The 23,900-nt window shown below is 47.8% G+C and overlaps 1 protein-coding gene across 3 annotated transcripts; it reads left to right on the top strand.

Annotated features, from left to right (window-relative positions):
* The first annotated feature begins 209 nt into the window (after window positions 1-209).
* Window positions 210-20,307, top strand: CIPC (CLOCK interacting pacemaker). 3 transcript variants are annotated; one of them, XM_004739187.3, is made up of 4 exons: window positions 210-353; window positions 6,764-6,951; window positions 13,520-13,689; window positions 16,712-20,307. In XM_004739187.3, the coding sequence occupies exons 2-4, from the start codon at window positions 6,816-6,818 to the stop codon at window positions 17,600-17,602; spliced, it is 1,197 nt and encodes a 398-aa protein (XP_004739244.1). In that variant the 5' UTR covers window positions 210-353; window positions 6,764-6,815; the 3' UTR covers window positions 17,603-20,307. The 3 variants fall into 3 exon arrangements, with proteins under 3 accessions (XP_004739244.1, XP_004739245.1, XP_004739246.1); XM_004739188.3 differs by lacking the exon at window positions 210-353 and adding an exon at window positions 6,020-6,627; XM_004739189.3 differs by lacking the exon at window positions 210-353 and having other exon boundaries at window positions 6,823-6,951; window positions 13,460-13,689.
* The last annotated feature ends 3,593 nt before the right edge of the window (window positions 20,308-23,900 follow it).

Here is a 23,900-nt window from a genome sequence, read left to right as displayed (position 1 = left end):
GCGAACCCTGGGAACCAACCATAGAGACGCCCGCCTTCCACCGGAGAGAGCTCAGGCCTCTTAGGGATGTCCGCGATTCCCTGGGAGGCGTGCCCGCCTCGCTTTCCGGTTGGGGGGGCCCTTCTAGGAGAACCTCGACAGTCTCCATGGTGCCGGGTCCTCCGAGTCGAGTCACGTGGCCGGAGAACGCCGCCGCGGAGGCGGAGGGAGGAGAAATGGGCGGGAGGCGGGAGCTGGTGGGGAATAGCTTGAGACCCGGCGCGGACGGGGTTGTCATGGAGCCGCGGGGCCGGGCTCGCGCATGCGCCGCTTGACCCGCTGGGCCGGTCGTGGAGAGGCGACCTCGGCCCTAGGTGAGAGAGGGAGGCTTGGGTCTGGGGGCCGAAGGTTCGCGCGGGGAGCGTGGGGAAAGGAGGCAGGAGTAGGGGAGAAAAGGGAAGCGACGTAGGCAAGAGCGAGGACGGGGGACAGAGGGCCAAATGGTGGGAGCAGGAGGCGGTGCGTCTGTTTCCCTTTTAGTTGGTTGCTTTTGCTGCGAGGGGCGCGGCTGCGTAGGAGAGGGGATGGCGGGACACTGGGGGCTGTGTGTGGGGAGGGGACTTGCCTGGGCAGCGAGCAGGGTACCCAGTCGGGGCGGGTGGGCCCGGGTCTAGCCCTCCTGGGCGTCCAGGCAGCGGCGGAGAGCCCGCAGGCCTGCAGGGCTCTGAGCAGAGGGGCAGGGAACGGGCAGGTGAATGGGAGCGGGGCTGTTACCCGGTGAGGGTCCTGGGCCTCCGGTTAGGGGGTGGACATAGTGCCCCGTCCTGGGCCCGGGACGCAGGTGTGCTGTCTTTTGCAGAGACCTGATGTCACCCATTTGACTGGCTGGTGGTTTCTCCTGGGTGGGCCACCTTGCCAGAGAGGGTGCCGGGACGTGGAGAGGTGGGGGAGAAGGTGTGCAGTGCCAAGCAAGGAGTTAGTGGTTAGTGGGTGGGTTTCGGGGAGTTCTGATCCAGGCCCAGGGCCCAGGCCGCAGCCAGGCTCCCCGTGATTGCCCAAGTCCTGGCAGTACACATTGCCTGGGCGTTTGCCCTGGGAGTCTGGTGGTGTGCCAGTCACAGCACGGTCCTAGGGTCTGCCCAGTTCTGCCCTGCTGAGCTGGCAGGCTGGTGGATGCCTGGAGCGTGCTCCTGCTGCCTGGCACAGATGCAGCGTGGGCTGGTGCGAATGGGGAGGTGGGCATGGTTACTGTGAACCCTTCTGGAAGCTGGCGATCTGGAGAATTTCGCTCATCTTATCTCTTCTTTGGAAGAGGAGAATGGAAGGAGCCCTATCTGGTTCCAGACAGAGGACATTGTATGGAATCGGGGTTCAGGATCTTTGACATAAATTTGCTGCCGAGTTGGAGAATGGAAATGGATGCGAAGGGGAAAATGAGTATTTGGGATTTCCGTTTGGGGTGGGGGGGTGTCTTCCCTCTGTTAAAGCACACAGACATTTCCCCAGAATGGTATCTCCCACATGGAGACGAAGACAAAGTAACTTCAAGGAAAAGCCTAGTAATGTTATTTCTAATTATAACTGGGTTTACTCATGATTTTCTGGGTGGTAAGGTCTTAATTTCTACGGCCTTGTCCTTTTTTCATATTTAAGTCTCTGCTTGAGTTTCACCTCACACCTCCGTCCATGCACGCATGTTCCATGCACGCATGTTATCCATGTGATACATTTTAAAGGGGAACTTGAGCTCTTGGGAAAGTTGCCAAGTGTCTATAAAAGGAAAGATCTGAGAGCAGCATTTCAGATCCTTTCCTTGTAAACCTTGGTTCCCCCTTTTATTATAAGCCTAAATCTCTGTAAAGATTGTTTCTGGATTAGACAACCTTTAATTCGGTTGGTGGACTTATCCCTGAGGTTTCACCTTAGAATAAGGGGCAAATGAGGTACCTGTTTCCCCTAGGAGACCAGACCTGGAAGTCCGATCTTGAGACGACCATGGTGTTTGGAAACGCACAGTCGTGACCTTCAAGCTGTTGGGGTATTTCGATGAGGCTGTCAGCGGGGCTCAGCAGGACAGAAGACTTGCTGGAATGTATTATTCTGTTGAGCACCTCACACATGAGTTGTGGCGGGTTGAGGTTGCAAAGATGAAAAACAACTCGAGGTTGTGGAGACAGATGACTGGTCTGGCGTGCAGAAATAAGCCAAGTGCTAGAGAGCGCTAGTTAGAATTTTATGTTATACCTATTTGTATAAACTTCTATATTTATTGATTCACTTTCCATTATGAGTTTTATGTGTCCTATTCCCCCTGAGAACATTTTGGACAATGTGTCACATATGCACCTAGGACAGGCCCAACTAGGTCGATTCTGACAGTCTGGGGGAACTTCAGCTGGAAGTCCTTTCCATGGAGAGAGAGGCATGTGAGGATCTCAGATGTTTGTAAAGCAGTGTTAGTGGTTTCCAGTCTGTGCCAGGAAGCAGGACATGGCATGGTGGGTAAGAGCTGAGTAACCCAGCTGAGTAACCCACTGCTAGCCTGCTTAGGAGCATCTGCCTTGATTGTAAAATAATATTGAGGAGGAAAAAAAAATCTTGAGGTTTTCAAACTGCCACTTGCAAGGCTCTGGGTTTGAGAACAGTGGGGTAACTGCCATCACTGTGTGCTCTTCTCTGTCCTGGGCCTCGAATGGTGCTGTGCGTGAGCAGGTCTGTTGTTCACTGACTTACTCCTCTGTGCCACTCCCAGGACGGAGTGCCTCTCCTCTCAGAGAAGTGAGGTCACGGAGGGATAATATAGCCGTTCATAGTCCATCTCACCTTCCTCAGACACCAAGGCTTTCTGTTGCTTCAAAAGAACTTTGCTTAAAAAAAAAAAAAAAAAAAAGGAACTTTGCTTTGGACAGTGGCTTTCACATTTTTAGTCACTTTCACATCCAAAGCAGTCCATTCGCTTTTCCAAGGTGGGTTATGCATTCTTTATTTCCAACTGCTACCACTTCTCTAGGATTTAACATTTTTGCATCTGTTCTCCTTTTAACCTATTAGTCAGCGTTTGTGTTTTGATTTCACAAGTACGCAACTTCTCAATGAGCCAGAAATTCCTGTGTATCTTCTCAAGTTCTGTTGGCCACACTTGGATAACAGGAGCAAGACTTTTTGGTTGTCTTACCAAAAGGACTGTAGGCTAAATTGGGATGCTTTATCTAAAATACCTGTAAAATAATTCCTATCTAGTAAGGTAATGTAAAAAGTTTGCCAAACCCTCAATTAGGTGCAACGCACATGAGCTACCTTCCTGATCTAAGGAGCAGGGTCAGACTTCTGGAAGACTGATGGCCCATCCACAAGCTACAGCTCCGTCCATTTTGAAGAAGCTTCCTGTTCCCTTTCCGTGGTGTTACTTCAGGAAAATTAAACTATGCACATTTGTTGGGTTCCATTCGAAAGGTTCCTGATTTAATGAAACATACAGTTCTACATTTTGGTATCCTTACATTTTGGTCTCCTTTTTATTTATTTTTTTTACTATTTTTTTACTTTTTTTAAATTTTTTACTTTTTCATTGAAAAAATTTTTTTAAAGATTTTATTTATTTATTTGACAGAGAGAGACACAGCAAGAGAGGGAACACAAGCAGGAGGGTGGGGGAGGGAGAAGCAGGCTTCCTGCTGAGCAGGGAGCCCTTCCAGACACTGGGTTCATGACTTGAGCTGAAGGCAGCTGCTTAATGACTGAGCCACCCGCGTGCCCCTTGGTTTCCTTTTTAACTGGTTTATTCATGCTGTCCAATTTCATAGCCATGCAGTAGAAACGCTGCTTTTCCATTGTGCTGTGCAAGGGGGGAACAGTGTCATCGTTTCTCTTTTATGCACATGGGACTGCGCTTTGTGACCAAGAGTGCTTGGTCATGAATTGAATGGGGGAAGCGCGTCCCCGTGAGTGAGTTAGATAGGATACAAAATAATTTTTACTTGGAGTTGTGCTTAAAATTGAGTCTCATTCAGATAAGTTCCCTTTAGTCTGCTTCTACTGCATGCAAAAAAGTAGGAGCAAGAGGGTTGCTCCAGGAAGCTTGTAAACATCCTTGTCTTTAATTTTATCTTGACCTGCTCCTCTGCTTCTGGTGTAGGTGATGTTCTTCACTGTATCCTCTGCTAGAGAAGTGTTCAGACTTGACATTTTAGGATATTCCAGATACAGTGCCCTTTGGCAGGGAGCTCATGTTCCTCTCCACTCAGAAGGACAGATGGATGCAAGGGCACTGTGGTTTAGAGCCTCACCAGGCATTGCTTGGACCTAGTATTTGTCGATTCATGCTGCGGTAAAAAAAACTGCACAGACTGGGTAGCTTACAAACAACAAAAATTTATTTCTCACAGTTCTAGAAGCTGGAAGTCCAAGGTCGGGGGCCCAGCATGCTCTGGATCACAGAGTATTTGCTGTCCTGTGGTGGAAAGGGCAAGGGGTTTCTCTGGTGTCGCCTTTATAATGCACTCACCCCATTCAGGAGGGCTCCATTCTGCTCTTTCAAGCACCTCCCAAAGGCCCTACCTCATACTACCATCCTCTGGGGATGGGTGGTGGTTAGGATTTCAGCATAGGAATTCGGGGCTGGGGCGGGGGAGGGACCACACACAAACATTCAGACCATAGCACCTACCCATTTGTCACCGTCATTGCCATTTTCCCTGTTTTCTTTATCCCCCAATAACCTTTGTGTTCTTACCATGCCATCCTTATCACTGCCATTCCACGGGGACGCAGATGGCCTTGTTAAAATATCTGGAATGTTCTCAGCCTCTGCCAGCCTTCTGAAGGGTTCATTTGTCTCATTCCTTGCACTGTTAGCCAGGTTCTGGATATGCTGTGGACTTGTGTGTCACTGGGCCAAGTCTAGGCTTCTTTAGCTTCTCTGGGCTCCCAACTTGCACATGTGACAGCCTCCCCAGCCTCTCCACTTGGATGACCCACAGCCACTTCTGTCTACATGGCCAAGATTGGACTGCCCTGGCCACGCCGCCGAGTCCCTCTGCGCCCTTCCTGGGCTGCCTAGCCTAGGAAATGGTCCCACCATCTACCTCCCAACATGCAGTCACCAAGCCCCATCAAGTCTTCTTTCTAAATCTGTCTCCAGTCTGTTCCCTTCTGTCCTTTGACCACTGCTACCGCTTTAATTCCCCGGGGCTTCTGGGGTAGTATCTGCATGATCTCCGTGCCTCTCTTGCCTCTCTCCACTTTAACCTCAGTCCAGCACCCAGAATGCTTTGAAAATGCTGCTCCACCATGGGTTATAAGGCACTGCCTGCCTGGCCCCCACCGCTTCCTCTAGGTGCAGGTGCATGGCCTTCTACCCCCCTGTGCCATGCTCTGGCCTCCCTGGCCTCTCAGCTCTTTGAATGTGTCAGATTCTTTGCTCCTTTAGGGCCTTCACAGCCGGATCCCTGGCTAACTCCTCTGGATCCCGTCTACACATCACTTCCTCAGGAAAGCCTTCCCTTGCCCAGTACCCCCTGCCCTGCCCCCAACGGCTTTTAGCCCCGCCCCTTTATAGCTATTACCAAAAGTCGTGATTTAGGGGAGCTCCTGGGTGGCTCAGTTAGTTAAATGCCTGCCTTCAGCTCAGATTGTGATCCTGGAGTCCTGGGATTGAGTCCCACACCGAGCTCCCTGCTCAGCTGCTCAGCAGAGAGCCTGCTTCTCTCTCTGCCCCTTCCCCACCCCCACTCATGATCTCTCTCTCTCTCAGGATAAATAAGTAATATCTTTTTTAAAAAGTGATTAAAAAGGGGCACCTGGCTCAGTGGGTTAAGCCTCTGCCTTCGGCTCAGGTCATGATCTCGGAGTCCTGGGATCGAGCCCTGCATTGGGCTGTCTGCTCAGCAGGGAATGTGCTTCCGCCTGTCTCTCATCTACTCCTCTGCCTACTTGTGATCTCAGTCTGTCAAATAAATAAATAAAATCTTTTAAAAAATCTAAAAAAAATTTTTTTAAAAAGTGACTAAATAATTGTATGATTACTTGATTAATGTCTGTCTGGCTCCCTAGATCATAAGTTCCAGCAAGGTACTAACCATGTCTCTTGTGTGCACTTGGTATTGGTCCTAGCACAAGGCCTGCGTCATAGCGGGTACTGGATAGATAACTTCCTAAATGAATGCCCCTTACCCTGAGCCTCAGTTTCCTCTTCTGTAAAATGGAGGAGCAATGGAGGAGGACATTTACAGCAGTAACGTTGCGTGTGGACTTGTATGGAATCAAAGCACTATTATACATGGTCTTACTTGTGCAGAAAAGTTCTTTTTAAGCCAAAGCGTAGCCTACACATATGAAGAATTGTGTTCAGTACCTCATCCAAAGAAGTGAAGGTTAATTTGAACAACTCTACTGTCTGGGGCCTGCCGGTGCATGCTGGGAAGGCAAGCCTTGTCCAAGATGGGCATCACCTCTCCCTTCCTCGGGAAGCAGGGGGAGTTACCCCTTCCAAAAAGCCTAATCAAGTGTGCCTTTGTTAGCAGTTTACAAAGCTTCCACTGAGCGTGGTTTGCGTGCCCTGAATTTGTAATGGAATTTGAGGGCAGGAGAGGACAGTGAACCTCCTTTTGGGTGGAAACCATTCTCCTGTGCAGCAAACTTGAAGCCCGGGTAAGCGGAGGCCTCTGAGAAAATACGGAGGAAGTGGGCGAGGCCAGTGTTCTCTGCCCTCGCTTTCCTCACCGGCAGGATCACCTGTGTCCCCTCTGCAGGCACTGTCTTCTGACATAATTGTTGTTTTCCCCAGGGCAATCCAGTTGAAAGGAGGGCTGATGAATCCACTTCCAGCCCAGTAAAACATGGAGAGGAAAAACCCGTCCAGGGAGAGCCCCAGAAGACTCTCGGCCAAACTGGGCAAAGGCACAGAGATGAAGAAGGCAGCTCGTCAACACGGCATGGCGGTTGCTGAGTCAGATAAGGACTCCGGATTTTCAGGTTAAAAATACCTCTTCCTTCCACATCGCAGTGAATGATTTGCCTAAAACTCCTCCTAAAAATGTCCTCCCTAAAATTTGTGTGATAAACGTGGGAAGCTTTCATGTATAGGATAACTAACTGTCTTACGTCTTAAAATGGTAATTCTGGTGCCCGTGTTGTGGGCTGGCGTCCGAGTCACCAGGGGTTCATTTTTGAAGGAACGATCTGCCATCTTTTTTCAACTCAGACTCTCTCAACTTTAAATCTTACATGTTCAACTGTTGTAAGTGGTTACTGGGGAAAAAAAATACTTAACTACAATTCTGTTGGCTTAGCTCCTTTTCCAGGGGAATAGCTACATTGCTGGAAGGAAAGGACTGCTGAATGGTGTCACTAGTAGCAAATGAAACAGAAATAGTATATAATTTTAGGTAACTTGTTTTCACTAAGAAAGTAATTTTGCCATGTTTAAAAACATTTCCCCCCAAAACCCACCCCTGCCAGGATCTGTGCATGTTTTATTTGAACTAAGAGACCCCCCAGTACAGTTCCAAACTGGAGACTCTATTTGAGACCAGCAAGTAGAATGGTTTTCAGGTTTCCTCACTAGTTTGTTTTAAACCTTATGTGAAAGAGCTAGCTGCCTGCACAGCAAATCTTTTAATTTTGTGCCGGGCGCTGTTACTTCCAGGTTTGAGGATAATGGCTTAAATATGGCTTGAGTGTTTCAGCATCTTTGGCCGAGAGGATGCAGCAAGGTGATGCCAGGGACTCCTGGCTGGGTGGGCGTGCGGAGAGTAGTGCCCTCTCCTAGAAGAAGATTTATGTTACTCAGCTTCGCAGAGACTCATCAATCCATCCTGTTGATTTATTAATTTATAGTGCAAAATGCAGCTGTTAGGAAAATTAGAACTCTCTCATCCCTAGATTGGTGTGTTTTCTCCCTGTAGGCATGCTGCATGCGAAGCCAAATTAAAAATAGATTGTTGCTCAGAGAGGAACAGAGTACCAGCCTTATCGAAGGATTAGAATAAGGACAGTCCAGGGAAGGAGGGCCTGCTTATTAGCCCTTTGGGTTTTTCTTCTCTCTCAGCATTGTTTCTGAGGCTTGACTCCTCATAAGACTCATCTGAGATTCTTGTTAACATACTGATCACCACCACCCAGCTACGTCCTGATTCCCCGGAGGTCATCAGTTGCTAAAGGAATCTCATCAGTATTACTTATTTAATTAGCAGAATGCCTTTTCAGACTCCCAAGGGAGTTGGAATATCGATCGAGTAATAATAGTCATGTTAACATTTATATAGAATTTACTGTATGAGTTCTGTGTAACCAGTGGTTGGCTGGCAAGTTTGCCAGTTTCCATGGTGCATACATCTCACCAGGACCAATTAATTTCAAGCTACTAATACGATGTTACCAAATGTGGGGATGGGAAGATTGGGGGAATTAGAGAAGATGTATAGTCTTAGTCCGTGTGAGCTGGTGGGACCCAGTCGCGGCACATTGTGGCATGGACTGTGTTAAGTAGTTCACATAAAATAACTCAGACCGACTGTCCTGTAAGAAAATGACTGTTACGTTCCCCATTTTACAGATGAGGAAATTGAGGCATAGAAAGACTACATGATTTCCAGGGCGCCTGGGTGGCTCAGTCATATAAATGTCCCACTCTTGATTTCGGCTTGAGTCATGATGGAGGGTCATGGGATTGAGCCGTGCGTCAGGCCCCGCCTCAGGCTCCCCTTGTGCAGAGTTTGCTTGTCCCTTTCCCTCTGCTGCTTCCCCTGCTCACGTGTGTGTGCACACATTCTCTCTCTATAATAAATAAGCACATCTTTTAAAAAAAATTTTTTAAATGTTGTTTAAAAAGGATTACATCATTTCCAAGATCAGGCAACTGGTCAACGGTAGAGCTGGGATTTGAATCCAGGGCTGTATGACTCCAAATGCCCTACCTTTCAGCACTGTTGCTGAAAGTACTCAAGTGGCCCACTCTGATGAAATTCTTTTTTTTTTTTTTTTTTTTTTTTTTTTAAGATTTTGTTTATTTATTTGACAAAGATCACAAGTAGGCAGAGCGGCAGGCACAGAGAGGGGGAGCAGAGAGCCTGAGGCGGGGCTTGATCCCAGGACTCTGAGATCATGACCTGAGCCAAAGGCAGAGGCTTAACCCACTGAGCCACCCAGGCGCCCCTCTGATGAATTCTTTAGGTTAATGTCAGCCAAATCCACCTCATCTGTTCATCTGTTCATTCAGTAATTGATCAGGAGTAGTCAGTGATGGGGAGTAAATGTTGGCTGAGATGCTCACAGTTGCTACACTGGAGTGAAAATACTGTGTGGAGACTAAAACCTACATGGGGTGGGCGCTGGGGTGGCTCAGTGGGTTAAGTATCTGCCTTCAGCTTGGGTCATGATCCCAGGGTCCTAGGATCGAGTCCCGCATCGGGCTTCCTGCTCAACAGGGAGTCTGCTTCTCCCTCTCCCCTCTGCCCCTCCCCACTGCTTGTGCTCTCCCTCCCTCAAGTGCTCTCTCTCTAAAATAAATTGTGTAAGACTGTTGAATCACAGACCTGTACCCCTAAAACAAATAACACATTATATGTTAATAAGAATAAATAAAATAAATGAATAAAATCTTTTTAAAAAATTTAAAAAAGAAACCTACAATTGGTGTGGCTCTCTATACTTTTTGGTGCTCTATAAAAGAGCCACAAGATTCCCTTGCTTTGGCATTCCTTATATATTGACCTTTGACCCAAACTCATCAGGCCTGGGCTAAGATTATGGTTGAAGTTTGGGTGGGCACATGGATATGTGTGCAGTTCCTGTTATCTGAATGATAACAGTATTGCTGTGATTAAGCTAAGGTTATTGCAGCCAGACCTTTATTGGTTAGGGTGGTGTACAAGTTCGCTAGGATGGCCATAACAGTCCACAAACCGGATGGCTGAAACAGCACATTTGTCATCTCACAGTTCTGCAACCTAGAAGTCTGAGACCAAGATGTGGGCAGGGTTCATTCTCTGAGGGAGAGTTCACTGATCACCAGACTCCTCTCCTGGAGATCATGATAGCAAAGGTTGGTGGGAGGGCCCTGAAAAGTGGGTTCTGTTGCTTTTTACACACGTCTCTGGTGATTTCTGTGATCATACCGGTTTAGGAAACATTGTAGGCCTAATGTCTCTTTTTTTTCCTTTTACTATCACGTTCGTTTTTCATATCCTAAAGGTAATACGTGCTCATTGTAGGAGTTTTGAAATTCAGGAACATGCAAAGAAGAAACTAAACATTATCCGTAATCATACCACCGATTAGTGCCAGGATGTATGATGTTTCGGTATGCCTTCCAACAGCCTCAGCCTTGTCAGGTCACGTGTTTTGTAGTGTGTCCCAAAGTCTGGATGGTTTTCCTGATAGTTGCCTAATTCTCTATGTCAAAGTGCTTTAAGAAGCATTGTGTTGGGGCACCTGGGTGGCTCAGTGGGTTAAGCCTCTGCCATGATCTCAGGGTCCTGGGAGCCTGCCTCCCCCCGCCCTCTGCCTGCCTCTCTACATACTTGTGATCTCTCTCTCTCTGTCAGATAAATATATAAAATCTTAAAAAAAAAAAAAAAAGCGTTGTATTGTTCAGATATAAGGTGAGATTAAAAATCATCATTACACCCCAGAGAGCAGCCTTGTATGTGCCTCTGGTCTCTCCTGGGCCACTGCCAGGGAGTGAGTTCATCAGCGCCCCAGTTGCCGTTCCGAGTACCTTGGAGTGTGATGGGATTTGTAAAACCTAGGTAGTTTTTCCCATTTGAATTATTCTCCCAACTTTGTGTTTTGAAAAACTTCGAATGTACACAAAATGGAATGACCATCACAGATGTCTCATTCAGATCCACTGAGGGCTAGCATTTTGCCATATTGCTGTATGTCTCTACACACATACATACCTCCTGTCCGTACCGTATATATCTATATATAAACAAATATACTTCAGTACCAGTCTCTTAAAAGAGTGGCATTCTTCTGCAGTAATTCCAGCATCAGGGTCGTAACCAAGAGTTTTCACTCGATGTAAGTTATTAATTAGCCATAATCCATATTCAGATTTTCCCTATTGTCCCCAAAATGTCCTTTGTAACTGTTTGTCTTTTTGTCGACTTGTTTGTTTTGGATCCAGGATCCAATTAAGTATTGTGCATTTTAGTTGTCCTTTTTAGTCTGATTTAGTCTAGAACAACGTCCTCATCTTCCCTTGCCTTTTCCTTCCTCCCCTTTGTCCCTTTGTTTTCTTTAATGCCAGCGACATACTTGAATGAATTAGGCCTGTTGTTCTGTAGAATGTCTCACTCTCTGGATTTTTCTGATAGTCTCCCCATTATTAGAGTCAGGATAAGCATTTTGGTTTTACCAGAATACTGCACTTTTGATGTTACATCATTCCCGTAGCACATAGTGAGACTCCCGAGTTTGTCTGTCCTTGGTGAGGCCCTGGCTGATCACGTGGTTAAGGTCGTTTGTAAGCTTATATGAGATAGCTTTATTGCAAAAGTACCTTTTTCTCTTTGCAATTAGTACATAGTTTATGGGATGATACTTTGACAGTGTGACTGTCCTCTTTCCCAAAAACTCTTTTTTTTTTTTTTTTTAATTTATTTGACAGAGAGAGAGATCACAAGTAGACCGAGAGGCAGGCAGAGAGAAGGCAAAGCAGGCCTCCTGCCAAGCAGAGAGCCCGATGTGGGGCTCAATCCTAGGACCCGGAGACCACGACCTGAGCCAAAGGCAGAGGCTTAACCCACTGAGCCACCCAGGTGCCCCTCTTTCCCAAAAACTCTTGACCAGTGGTTTTAACAACCACTGATGATGCTTGCCAAAATCCTGTACTACATTTTTTGGCTTAAAAATGGTGATCTGAGGGGCGCCTGGGCGGCTCAGTCATTAGGCGTCTGCCTTTAGGCTCAGTTCATGATCCCAGGGTCCTGGGATCGAGCCCCACATGGGAAGCCTGTTTCTCCCTCTCCCCTTCCCCCTGCTTGTGTTCCTGCGCACGTGCTCTCTCTCTCTCTCTGCCTCTCTCTGTGTGTCAAATAAATAAATACAATCTTTGGGGGAAAAAGTTACAATTAAAAAAGAATGTGCTCTGATTTACCATTCCTTGTCCATTTTAGTGGCTGACACTTCTGTGGAGCAGGCACACTTCTGTAGAGTAGTACAGACACTTCTGTAGACCCTTTGAGCACTGCTGTGGATTCACGGAATGTTCTTGTAATTCAGTCTGTCAGTCCTGTATAATTGTCCCAAACTTGGCCAATGGGAGTCCCTTCTAGATTGTTCTGTGTCTTTCTGACTTGACCGCATTTGTGTTTGAGCACTTCCTTGCTTTCTGGTACAATAAGATGTCCAGGCTCATCTTGTACTTTCCACTTCCACTTGAACTGAATTTAGCTGTTTCTCCATGGATCCCTGTCTTTCTTTTTGTGCAGAATGGTGTTTAGAAACCCAAGATTCATGCGCTCACATGTATTTTGCTTCTGAGGTCCTTTGTCTCAGGCCCTGGTTCTTCACTAGAGGTGCACACTCAGAGTCCCTGTGCCTTGTGAAAATCCACTTGCCTGGGTGCCAGATCAGTCCTTCAGTAGATCAAAGGGAGGCCCCCAGCATCCTTAAATTCTAGAAAACATCTCTAGACAGTCTGATTAAATGCAAGTGTTGACACTTACGCTCATTTGAATTATAGTCACATTTCCGTTCTGCCTCAGCCCAATTACTCTGCGATTCTTGATGAGCATTTAGTGTATCCCCAGGCTCCTCGCTGGCATGGTTAAAGCAGGCTCCTGGCTTGCTCCAGCAGGTCGCTAATTAAGGCCTTTCTGTATGGATTTCACATGGGGCGCCCTCATTTGCTTTCCCCCAGAGAGTGCCTTCTGTCTCCCATTGTGCCGGATCCCCAGGGTGCACTCAGTGTGCATTCAGGACACCAGCACCCCCTTTGTTGGAGGTGTTGGGTGGAGGGGCGGTAAACAAAGACACATTTCAGATTTCAGCTTGGATGAACTTACCCAGAATTGTGCAATGAGAAAATTTAGGATGGAGCTCTTTGCATTTCAGCATCGATGTAAGTTTTGAGGTTCACAGGCTGGTTTTGTCTTTATCCTTCTATCCTGTGGTGCCCAGAGCCTCTAAAGGTCTTCATCCTGCCCCAGGTCACACACGCAGTCCCTCCCCTCTCAGCAGCAGATTCTTGAAAGTAATGACCTCGCTTTGAAACCTTCACCCTGTTTCTCCTGTCAGCTGGCTTTAATTACTTTCACATAAACCCTAACTGATGCAAGCTTTTGTCTGTAATAGACTTAGAAAGGAAGTCTGCTGTCCTAGGGTCGCGATTTATAATCTTTTGAGGTAGGAGGGTTCATGTGTGGATTCCACTGAGACTACAATAAAAGCTAAAGACCCTTCCAGAAAAATTCACAAAAAACGTGTATCACAAATGTTCCATTCCATTTCAAGAAATCCGTTAACTCCTTAGGTCTGCTTAGGAGCCCCCAGCCTGGATCCTATGTGAACTGACCATTCTTCTGCCCAGCAGATGGGAGCTCAGAGTGTCTGAGCTCGGCAGAGCAGATGGAGTCCGAGGACATGCTGAGTGCCTTAGGCTGGAGCCGAGAAGACAGGCCAAGGCAGAACTCCAAGACCACAGGCAGTGCCTTCCCCGCGCTGTCCCCAATGGTCGTCATGAAGAATGTGCTGGTCAAACAGGTGAGGAGGACTGCTGTCTCCTGATGTGTCGGCCCATTCAAGTTTCTGAGCTCCCTCTGTACAGTGCCTCTTTTCTCTCCTCAAGGAGAGATTTTAGAAGCAGACCATGGGAACCACACTGATATGTGCTTCTGTCCCGGGGACAGTGGTTTCAGAAGGACCACAGTAATCGTGACCTGTGTTCCCATTTTCCAGACAGTAGGACTGCTTTATTTCTGTATTCCTGGTTTGTCCAGAAGGACCCCAGAAATAAAGGAACGAAGCAGAAATGTCATAAGTTCCACGGTACATTCTAACATATGGCAGAGTTGAGGGTAGAAACAAAAGAATCTCTTTTTAATTTGGGCTTCTCTTGAATTGAGAGAGGTAGGATGTATTTATTTGTTTGAGCAGTAGAGGCAATTTCGGTGTTCTTTCAAAGTCGTGTCATCAGTGAGAAAGGAGCTCTTCGGTTTGGCTGTGGCTTTCCCAGTAGATGCCACACAGCATTGTTGTGGAATTGAAAGTACCCCGTTTGGGACTTGATTACATAACTGTGCATATAATGTGATTATTGTCTGGATATGAAGAAAAGAAGATTTAGAAATGGAAATGTCAGCTCAGCCCGGTGTTTGAAACAGAGAATTCAATCACATGAACCTGGCTGAAGAACATTGAACCTTACCCGTCTTTGCTCTAAAGGGTATGAAGTTCTCACGTGGGTCCACTGCTGAGGCTGCTTGCGGCTGGTGAAGTCAGAAATCTGGCTTTGTGTGGTTGACCTTCCCACCTTAGGTGGAAGAACCTGGTGAGAGCCTGACAGGAAACCCTAACTGTTTAGCTCATTATGACAGAGGCACACAAACTGATTTTCACCAAGGCAACCTAGTGACTTGGAGGAAAGAATGAAGAATTTTTGAAGCTTTTTCCTTGGCAGATCACATCTCAGCTGGGAGCGCAGTTGTCCTTACTGAAACAGAGAGGGAATAAAGGCACGAGATGGAGCCCACATGAGATTGTTCAGGCAGCCTCCCACCCAGTGCCACTCGCTTCTTGGGTTTTTTTTTTTCTCCTGGCTTTTTTCCTCCCCGCCTTCCTCTCCTGCTCCCTTCTCGCTCTTTCTCGTGTGTCTGTCTGTGTTTATGTGCCTTCTTTGTTGTAGACGCGGCTGGCAGCTCCCGAGGGCTGAGCAGCCCGCCGTTGAGGAGTGAGTAGGCTTTTCCAGCAGAGCGGCATTCTTCAGGACAAAGACCGCCGGGAAGGAAGGCTGCTGGGCTCCATCAGGAGCTTGGAGGCTCCGGGGCAGGCTGACCTAGAGGAGCAGTCTAGGAGTTTTGTTTTATGTTTTCACACAATGCTTGAATCCAGCATATCCCAAAATTAAAATAATCATACACTTAAAAAAAAATCTCTGCATATTGTGTAATGTCTTGATATTTGCTGCTTGCTTTTAGGTATTTTTCTTGTGAGGGTCTGGTTCCTTCTCTGCCCCCGGACCATGAGATCTTGCATATCCTTGCTTAACCATCGTGGACATCTATTTGCTCATCTTTAACACGAAGGCTTTATGTGAAATGATTCTGAGATCCTATCCAAGCCGAAAATCTTGTCCCGTGTTCCCTCAGATGATTTCAGTGTGAATAACACATTGTCAGATCTCATAATTAGAACAGATAAGCTAAGTATCTCTGCGGACAGCATACAGCCGCATTAGGAAGAATCATCCACTGAAATCATCTTGGGAGAGTAGTGAGTTACACAGTTTCTGGATCCGTTTGCCTTGTAGGTCTTGTCCTTGTGGCGTAAGTGACTAGGGGGATAGCCTGAAGTTTTGCTCTGGACCAAGTGGGCCAGGCTGATCTCTACTTCAGAAGACCTCTAATTTTGGACCTCTGACAAGGAAGTGTGGTTGCTAGGCCTGGCCCTGCTTGCTTAGGCGCATTACCCCAGCCGGACTCCAGAATGGATTTTCCGGGTCATCCTAGCCTCTGTGCAGATGAGCTATAGTTGAACTTGGCTTAAAGTTCCTAGCGAGGCATCCAAGAAGCTGACATGGGTGCAACATGGTATGCAGATGTAGGAAAAGAGTCCAGAGCTTTCTTCAGATAAATGGCCCCAGCAGGATTAAGAACCTCCATTGAGTGCTCTCTTCCTAGCCTCATCTACACCCATATCTTTGGGACCGAGTTGGAACTGGACTGGCTTTTAAACATTGGGGACAAACAGCATGCCCTTCTTTGTTAGACTTCCATCTGAATCAGTACTTTAAGAATAAAAAAATGTATAATCGAGGGGTAACGTAACAAAAGCTGAGTAGTGAATGGTTAGGATGGGTTTTAGAGTCAGACCCAGGATGGAATCCTAGCTCCATGACTTAGTAGCTTAGAGGCTTAAAGCAAGTTATTTCCACTTTCTGAGCCTCTATTTCTTATTTGTGAGAAGAAACAGTAACTCCACATGGGCGCTAGGGAGATGAAAGGGGAGCACCCACAGAAACCATCATGTGCAGTGTCCCCCCAGAGTAAGCACCACATAAGCACTGTGGTCTTGAATGGCTTTCTGGTTACCGGATATCACCGACTTAAAAACGGGCCACGACAATATGTACCTCTCTAATCAAAAGTCATTTTCAGGTGAAAGGTCCGAGATACAGCTAAATGAAGACAGACTTGGGTGTAAAGACACACTTGTCTTGAGATAAGCACATTTTAACTTCGGTCAGGACTTCAGACGGTCCGTATGTTCATTGCTTCCATTGTGACCTTCACCCTGTCGTTACTTCGCCTACCTACAGTTTCTCTTTCTGCGGGATAACGCTTGAATAAAAGTAATGAGTTTCTTCGGTTTTCCCTTAAGAAAGGTTCAAAACAAAAACAAGACCCAAACTGCTGATGTCAGACCCAGATGGATTTTCAGACCCCTTTTCCGGTCGTGCTCTTGAGAAGGGCTCCCTGGAACGGGAGGGAAGCCTGTCCCCTACAGGAGCTTCCAGCGCCTCTCCTTCCGCAGGTAACCACAGCGCGCTGCTCTCCTCTGTTTGCAGGGCAGCAGCTCCTCCCAGCTCCAGTCGTGGACCGTCCAGCCGTCCTTCGAAGTGATCTCCGCGCAGCCGCAGCTCCTGTTCCTCCATCCGCCCGTGCCGTCTCCCGTGAGCCCCTGCCACGCGGGCGAGAAGAAGTCGGACTCCAGGAACTACTTGCCCATTCTGAATTCTTATACCAAAATCGCCCCCCACCCAGGCAAAAGGGGCCTTTCCCTCAGCCCAGAAGAGAGAGGAGAAAGTGGGATGCAGAAGAAAGTCTGTACCGAGAGACTTGGGCCGAGCTTGTCTTCCAGCGAGCCCACCAAGCCTGGCGCCGTGCCCCCCAGCCCCTCGGCACCCGCGGGCGCCAAGCTTGCGGAGGACTCGGCTCTGCAGGGCGTGCCCTCTCTGGTGGCAGGTGGCAGCCCGCAGACTCTTCAGCCGGTGTCCAGCAGCCACGTGGCTAAAGCCCCCAGCCTGACCTTTGCTTCCCCCGCCAGCCCGGTGTGCGCAGCAGACAGCACGCTGCACGGCTTTGAGAGCAGCTCCCCGCTGTCGCCGCTGGCCGCCAGCTACAGCTCGCCCCTGTGGGCCGCCGAGCACCTGTGCCGCAGCCCCGAGCTCTTGGCCGCCGAGCAGCGGCAGAGCAAGCACAGGCGCTTTCAGAATACCCTGGTCGTGCTCCACAAGTCCGGTCTGCTGGAGATCACGCTGAAAACCAAGGAGCTGATCCGGCAGAACCAGGCGACCCAGGTGGAGCTAGACCAGCTGAAGGAGCAGACCCAGCTGTTCATCGAGGCCACCAAGAGCAGGGCTCCTCAGGCCTGGGCCAAGCTGCAGGCATCTTTAGCCTCGGGCTCTAGGCACACCGGCAGTGAGCTGGAGGCGTTCTCCGACCACCCAGACATGTAACCCAGAAGGCATATTTTCCCATGACTTGAGTGGTTCTTTTTAACTCTTTGGCTGTTTCTACTCCTGTCTCCCACAGCTTATGTAAGAGCTTTTCCTTCTACACTTCGACTGTTGGGCAGCTCACTTAGGAAGCCACATGCCAATACCTGGCCGCTGTCTTAACCTGTGGTCTGTGCACAGTTTACATACGGCTCTGTTCCTCTGAGTCCCCGAGGACTTGTGAATGCCCTGAGTCCACTTCCCTTAGCCTGCAGGTGCTTAGATGGGTCACGGGGCAAAGCAGGAGAGATGGTTGTGTGGGGCTGTCGCAGCTGTCACCGCCCACCATCCCACACACTGTGAACAAGGGTACAGTGACAGGGAGGAGCACACAGAGTGACACCTGTCAAGCCAGGGAGTAGGTGACAGAAGGATCCCTTTGTGGAGCTTCCCTCGAATGTCTTAGTCACAGACAGAAAGAGGAGGCGAGCTCGCGTTCCCCAAGGCATCGTGCCATCTGGGCAAACACTAAAGTGCCGCGGGCACAGGTTGGGCCGAGGGTGCACGCGCTGAGCCACGTGACGCGCTGTCTTCCTAAACTGGAAAGTCGAGGGGAGAGGGTCGCACCAGTGAACTCTTACACTTTAATCACAAGCCAGATTTCTCCTCACTTAAACTGGTAGGCAAAATACTTCAGATTTTTAAAGTATGGAATGGATTCAGTACCATCTGGAATTGTAATTGCTGAATTGCTTTTTTGACTTAGACTCTGAAACAAGTAGACATGGCCAGCATCTCTTGGTTGGGAGTTGGAGGATTCTGGAAATGTATGCTCCCACCCCCACCCCCATGCCTCTTTTTGAAACAATGCAACCTGTTTTATGTGTGAAAATCTCAAAAGATAACTTAGTGGCTTCTGAGAATGTATGTAAGTTAACTCTCTGCTGCCACTTTTTTATCCCCTCTCATTTTTGTAAAAGAGGAAAGGAGTGATTACTAAGCTGATCAACTTTGAATTAAAACCATCCTGAAGTCCTGATGTTGAAGTGCCCAAAACACTGGAAACCACTCTTCGTGCTGATTGTGTTTTCCTATCCCAAGTTGGCATTTGTCGCATGTCACGGTGACATAGAGCACTTGCGGGGAAGTCTTCTGTGTCTCCTTTGTGCCCTGGATATTGGTGGCAAAGCCAGAGGTGTGGGGTTAGTTATTTGAAGCTTATCTGGAAATGGAGGGTGCGATAACAATTTCCAGGTGAGACCAATTCTTGGAGCGTCGTGGTAGAGGTAAACAGGATTCCTAAGTAGTGCCACTTCAGACTTTTATCTCTTTGGAATCTCATTTAAAAATTTCATCCTCTTGAAAATCTCCACAGAGATTACCTTAGTAAGAAATTCCGTGTGACCAACTTCACATTTTCTGCAGGGAAAAATGTTCTTAAAATTTCACCAAGGCCAGAAGCTAATGCTCACATTTACCTGGTAGTTACAACCGTCCACAGCCTTTAAATTTCAAGGCATCGGATTGCCCACACTTTGTCACTAAACTTGAATGTCTTAGATACGACCAGTTTAGAAATAGCTTGGCAAAAATCCCTGCACTCTCCTGATCAGTGCAGAATTATTACCTGCCATTTGTTTCCTGAAGGAGTTTCAAAATCCCAGCAAATGTGTCTTTCAGCAGACTCTCAGCTCCTTTCAATATTCCCCTCTTGGCCCGCTCCCTTCGCCGCCCCGGAATCCGTGTGGTACTGTGGCAGCTCTGCTCTGTGCACCATGCGACGAAGCTTCCTTTCTGGCTGACGGTATTTGGCAGCAGAGATACAGGGACAGGTGCCTTCAGAACAGCCTGGGCGCCAGTCATGAGTCTTACTGAGTATCAAAAATCTGAACACACTTGCTGAGAACCAAATTTATTCCATCGGAAAAACCCTCTGTGGAGATATCAGCCTCTTGGACTCTTCCTACTAGATTAAGATTTGCATTTCCCTTCCTGTTATGGTGAAAGATGATGAAAGCCACCATTGATCCGCACTGCTGAGTGGCAGAGGGAAGCAGCATGTCCCTGGCTCTTCTCTCATCGTGTGACTTCGTGCTGGAAGTCTCTGTAGGCTGTTAGCATGGGTGTTCTTTCCCTCGTGGAGCTATAAGCAGATGAAGCCGAATAGGGAAGTTAGTTCTTGGAAGAGGAGGTCCACTGAGGCTCCCAGACATTTGGGGCCAGACGCCAGATCGGCACATGAAGGAAGCTCGGAGTAGACCAGAAGGATCTCCGTTGGTTGCACGAGGCTGTAAGTAGTGATGGTCTTAGTGGGCGTGATTTGATCTGGTATGAAGCACTGGGGCAGGGTTACTACTTTCTGAGAGTGAGAAGCAACTCTGAGTTCAGACCGACACTTAAAAGAGAACTTTTGGCAGATTTTGTTGGCAAGGGTGAGACACGTCTAGAAAAAGCTGCTGATGGAACTGGTTATGGGAACGGAGTTTAATAACATTTGTAATTTATTACACTCATGGCTTTTTATTGACTATCATATTGTCTGACTTTACTATGATTCCTTCAGAAAAGTAACTCTCTTGCGTATATTGAAGTCTTTTTCCTGCTATGAATTCTTTAGGGTAGAGATTTATTTACCAAATGTGAATTCCTTTGAGGAAGAATGAAGTTTTTGTAGAAATTGACTGTGAAATGTCAGAGAAAAATAAAATTCACTTACTTGAAAACTATTCGGCCTTTTTGCTTTATAAGTGCTTGAAAATACTAAGTGAAATCTAGAGTAAGTACAGTCGACCCTTGAATAGCATGGGTTTGAAGGGACCCATTTATCCGTGGATATTTTTTGATGAGGATGTTACAGCGCTACACATGTCGCTTCCTTACTGTTTTCATAACCTTTCCACCAGCTTGTCATTGTAAGAATACGTACATCATCCATAGAACGTATAAAATAGGTGTTAATCGGGACGCCTGGGTGGCTCAGTTGGTTAAAATAGGTGTTAATCGACTGTGGTTACTGGTAAGCCGCCTGGTCAACAGTAGGCTTTTTAGAATTTAAGGTTTTGGAGAGTCCAAACCTATACGTGGATTTTCATGTGGGGTATCATGTTATTCGAGGCTCAACGACATTTGCATTAAGTTTCAAACATGTACTCAGGTCACCTGGGAATGTTGGGATTCGGTGTAGAACCGGTGTGAACTTGAAATGCAGGCAATCTTAAAGCAAGTGAATAGTCCGGTATTTCCTGGTGTCTTGGAGGTTTATATTGGGTGGGTTGGGAGGATGAGAGTCAGATACAAGCCAAGGATTTCTTTCTTCTGATCTGACACTTTCACAAACATTGAAACTACAGTTGTCTGCCGGCATGAGCTAACGCCCCATTAAATCAAGTTCTTCCTACCATGGAGGTCCTTAGCAAGTACAACTCCAGGCCTCCCTCCATGCTTCTTAGATTCCTAATGCTCTGCTCTTCCCTGTTCCCCAAGGCCAGTCCAACCGCCCCTCCCCAGATTTTTAAGACACTGGAAAAATATAAGCTTATCCTCATGTAAAAGCCTAGAGGGTTGCCAGAGTCTAATTCTCACAGCATTGTTTCTGTCCTACATAATTTTCTAAGTAGCTTTAAAATGTATGGCTGTATCACCACATAAATGAAATGTCAAGATAGCTAGAGAAGGTCCCCGCTGAAATCAAGAACCATCTTCCCGTAAGAAGTGGCATCAGATAGGCAGACCACACAAAATGGATCTTGAGATATTCAGGCGAGCGCGGCTGTTTGAGTTTGTGGCCCCTGCCCTTCGGTGTGATTCCCATATGGGGAAATACTTTTCCACTTAAGACGCCTGTTGGGGGGCGCTTGGGTGGCTCAGTGGGTTAAAGCCTCTGTCTTTGGCTCAAGGTCATGATCTCAGGGTCCTGGGATCGAGCCCCGCATCGGGCTCTCTGCTCAAGCAAGGAGCCTGCTTCCTCCTCTCTCTCTCTCTGCCTGCCTCTCTGCCTACTTGTGATCTCCGTAAAATACATAAATTAAAAAAAAAAAATTAAAAAAAAAAGACGCCTGTTGGAGCCACCCAAAGGATGGCATCACGACAGATCGTACGTAGCCTGGGGCAACGGGGTCTAAAGACCTGCGTACACCTGTCTCTTCTGTTACGCATGAACTGGGTGGCTTTGGGTAAGTCACTGAGCCTCTCTAGGCATCACTCCTCTTGGCTGAATAATGAAAGATCAGAACTCTTTCTCCCCATGGTTCTGTCCAGCCCTCACCAGTTGAAAGCTCTGTCAGCTGTGTTACAGGTGAGCCATAAAATAAACAGATTTAAAACAACCAGGGTTGTCTCCAAAGCAGGTTCCTAGTGCTCTGGTAAGATGATTTTGAAGTGTTCTTTCGGCTTTTTAACTTCTCTGTGGCTCGAAGGGAAGCATTTTGCCGGTCCACACTGGTTTTTCCTTTCTTGTGATTGCCTGGTTGCAGCTAACCTGAATTTGCCAATTCCCATATAAAAGCCTGCTCTCAAAGAATTATGAGCCCCACAGGAGAATCGTGTGGGGTTAAATCAAATTACGCCCTTCCTTGTCAGTCATCTGCAAACAGCTCCCTCCTTTCATCTGAACTGGACGATAACCGGTTGTATATGTTGGATGGCATGTCAATTAGCTTGCATTTCAGTCCAAATCCCTCTCCCTGCCGATCAGGGAAGATGTTTCTATGAGTGTTAGAAGGAGCCTCTTAGGTTGACTTAACATTATTATTATTTTTTATTTATTTTGTGTATTTATTTGATGGAGAAAGAGATCACAAGTAGGCAGAGAAGCAGGCAGAGAGAGGAGGAAGCAGGCTCCCCGCCGTACAGAGAGCCCCATGCAGGCCTTGATCCCAGGACCCCGAGACCATGACCCGAGCCGAAGGCAAAGACCCAACCCACTGAGCCACACAGGTGCCCTGACTTAACTTTTTTTTTTTTTTTAAAGATTTTATTTATTTGACAGAAATCACAAGTAGGCAGAGAGGCAAGCAGACAGAGAGAGAGGAGGAAGCAGGCTCCCTGCCAAGCAGAGAGCCCGATGCGGGACTCGATCCCAGGACCCAGAGATCACCACCCGAGCCAAAGGCAGAGGCTTAACCCACTGAGCCACCCAGGCGCCCCCTTAACATTATTTTTAAGGTAAATGGGCACAGACCATGTAAATGAGGTCCTACTTTTTTTTTTTTTTTTGAAGATTTTATTTATTTATTAGAGGGAGAGCACGAACAAGGGGAGGGATAGAGGGAGAAGGAGAAGCAGGCTCCACCATGGATCAGGGAGCCCAGTGCGGGGCTCGATCCCAGGACCCCAGGATCACGACCTGATTTGAAGGCAGGTGCTCAACCCACTGAGTCTCCCAGGTACCCCGAGGTCCTGCTTTCTGAGGACTTTGTTCTGGTCCCAAGCTTTCGGGCACCACTAGCAAACACGCCGGAAGAGAGATGGAGATGAGGTCCGCCTGGACGACACAGCACAAGGCGGAGGGCGGGAGAAATGGGCAGCCGGAAGCAGCCTCTATCTCCGCAACCTCAGTTTCCTTTATTTATTTATTTATTTTTAAAGATTTTATTTGTTCATTTCACAGACGGAGATCACAAGTAGGCAGAGGCAGGCAGAGAGAGAGGAAGCAGGCTCCCCGCCGAGCCAAGCAGAGAGCCTGACACGGGGCTCAATTCCAGGACCCTGGGATCATGACCCCAGCCGAAGGCAGAGGCTTTAACCCACTGAGCCACCCAGGCACCCCTCTCAGTTTCCTTTATTATAGGAAGGAGTGATCCCTGCTGTCCACTTGACATCCCGAGATTGCGGTGAGGAACAGTGATGCATCCCAAATGGTTAAACCCGCTGCACACAGCAAGGCCGCCCCCTTGCACGCACACCTAGCAGCCCCTCTCGGGTTGTCATTTGCTTGGAATAGTGAAGACTGTCTTCTACCAAAATCGCCTCTCTGGCTAAGGGGGAAGACAGCACGTATCCACCCAGCCTTTGACTGGTTTCCTAGAAGGAGGGATCTTGTGCGTCCCTGGTGTCCTGTGACCACTCTGGCCTCTTCCACTTGGAATTCCTGCTTGGTTCTCTGGAGCACACGGCTTCCCTGCCCCCCAGCCCCCAAGGATGGTTATGCAAGCCATTAGAGAATTATTTGGAAGAACAGTCTGTATGGCTCCTGCCTCAAATTACAGCAGCTGGAGAAGATGAGCAAGAGAGAGAAAAGCCTGTGGAGTAGGAAGTTAACGCAGCGAGTGGGCAGAAGCTGTTAGGGAAGTAAGGGGGGGCCTGGAACCTGGAAGCAGGA

This window comes from Mustela putorius, unplaced genomic scaffold (genome assembly GCF_011764305.1).
Source record: "Mustela putorius furo isolate JIRA1106 unplaced genomic scaffold, ASM1176430v1.1 tig00000129_pilon_pilon_pilon, whole genome shotgun sequence".
In the NCBI taxonomy this organism is placed as follows: Eukaryota; Metazoa; Chordata; class Mammalia; order Carnivora; family Mustelidae; genus Mustela; species Mustela putorius.
The sequence above is the reverse complement of the archived record's forward strand: the minus strand, read 5'-3'. Positions and strand labels throughout refer to the sequence as shown.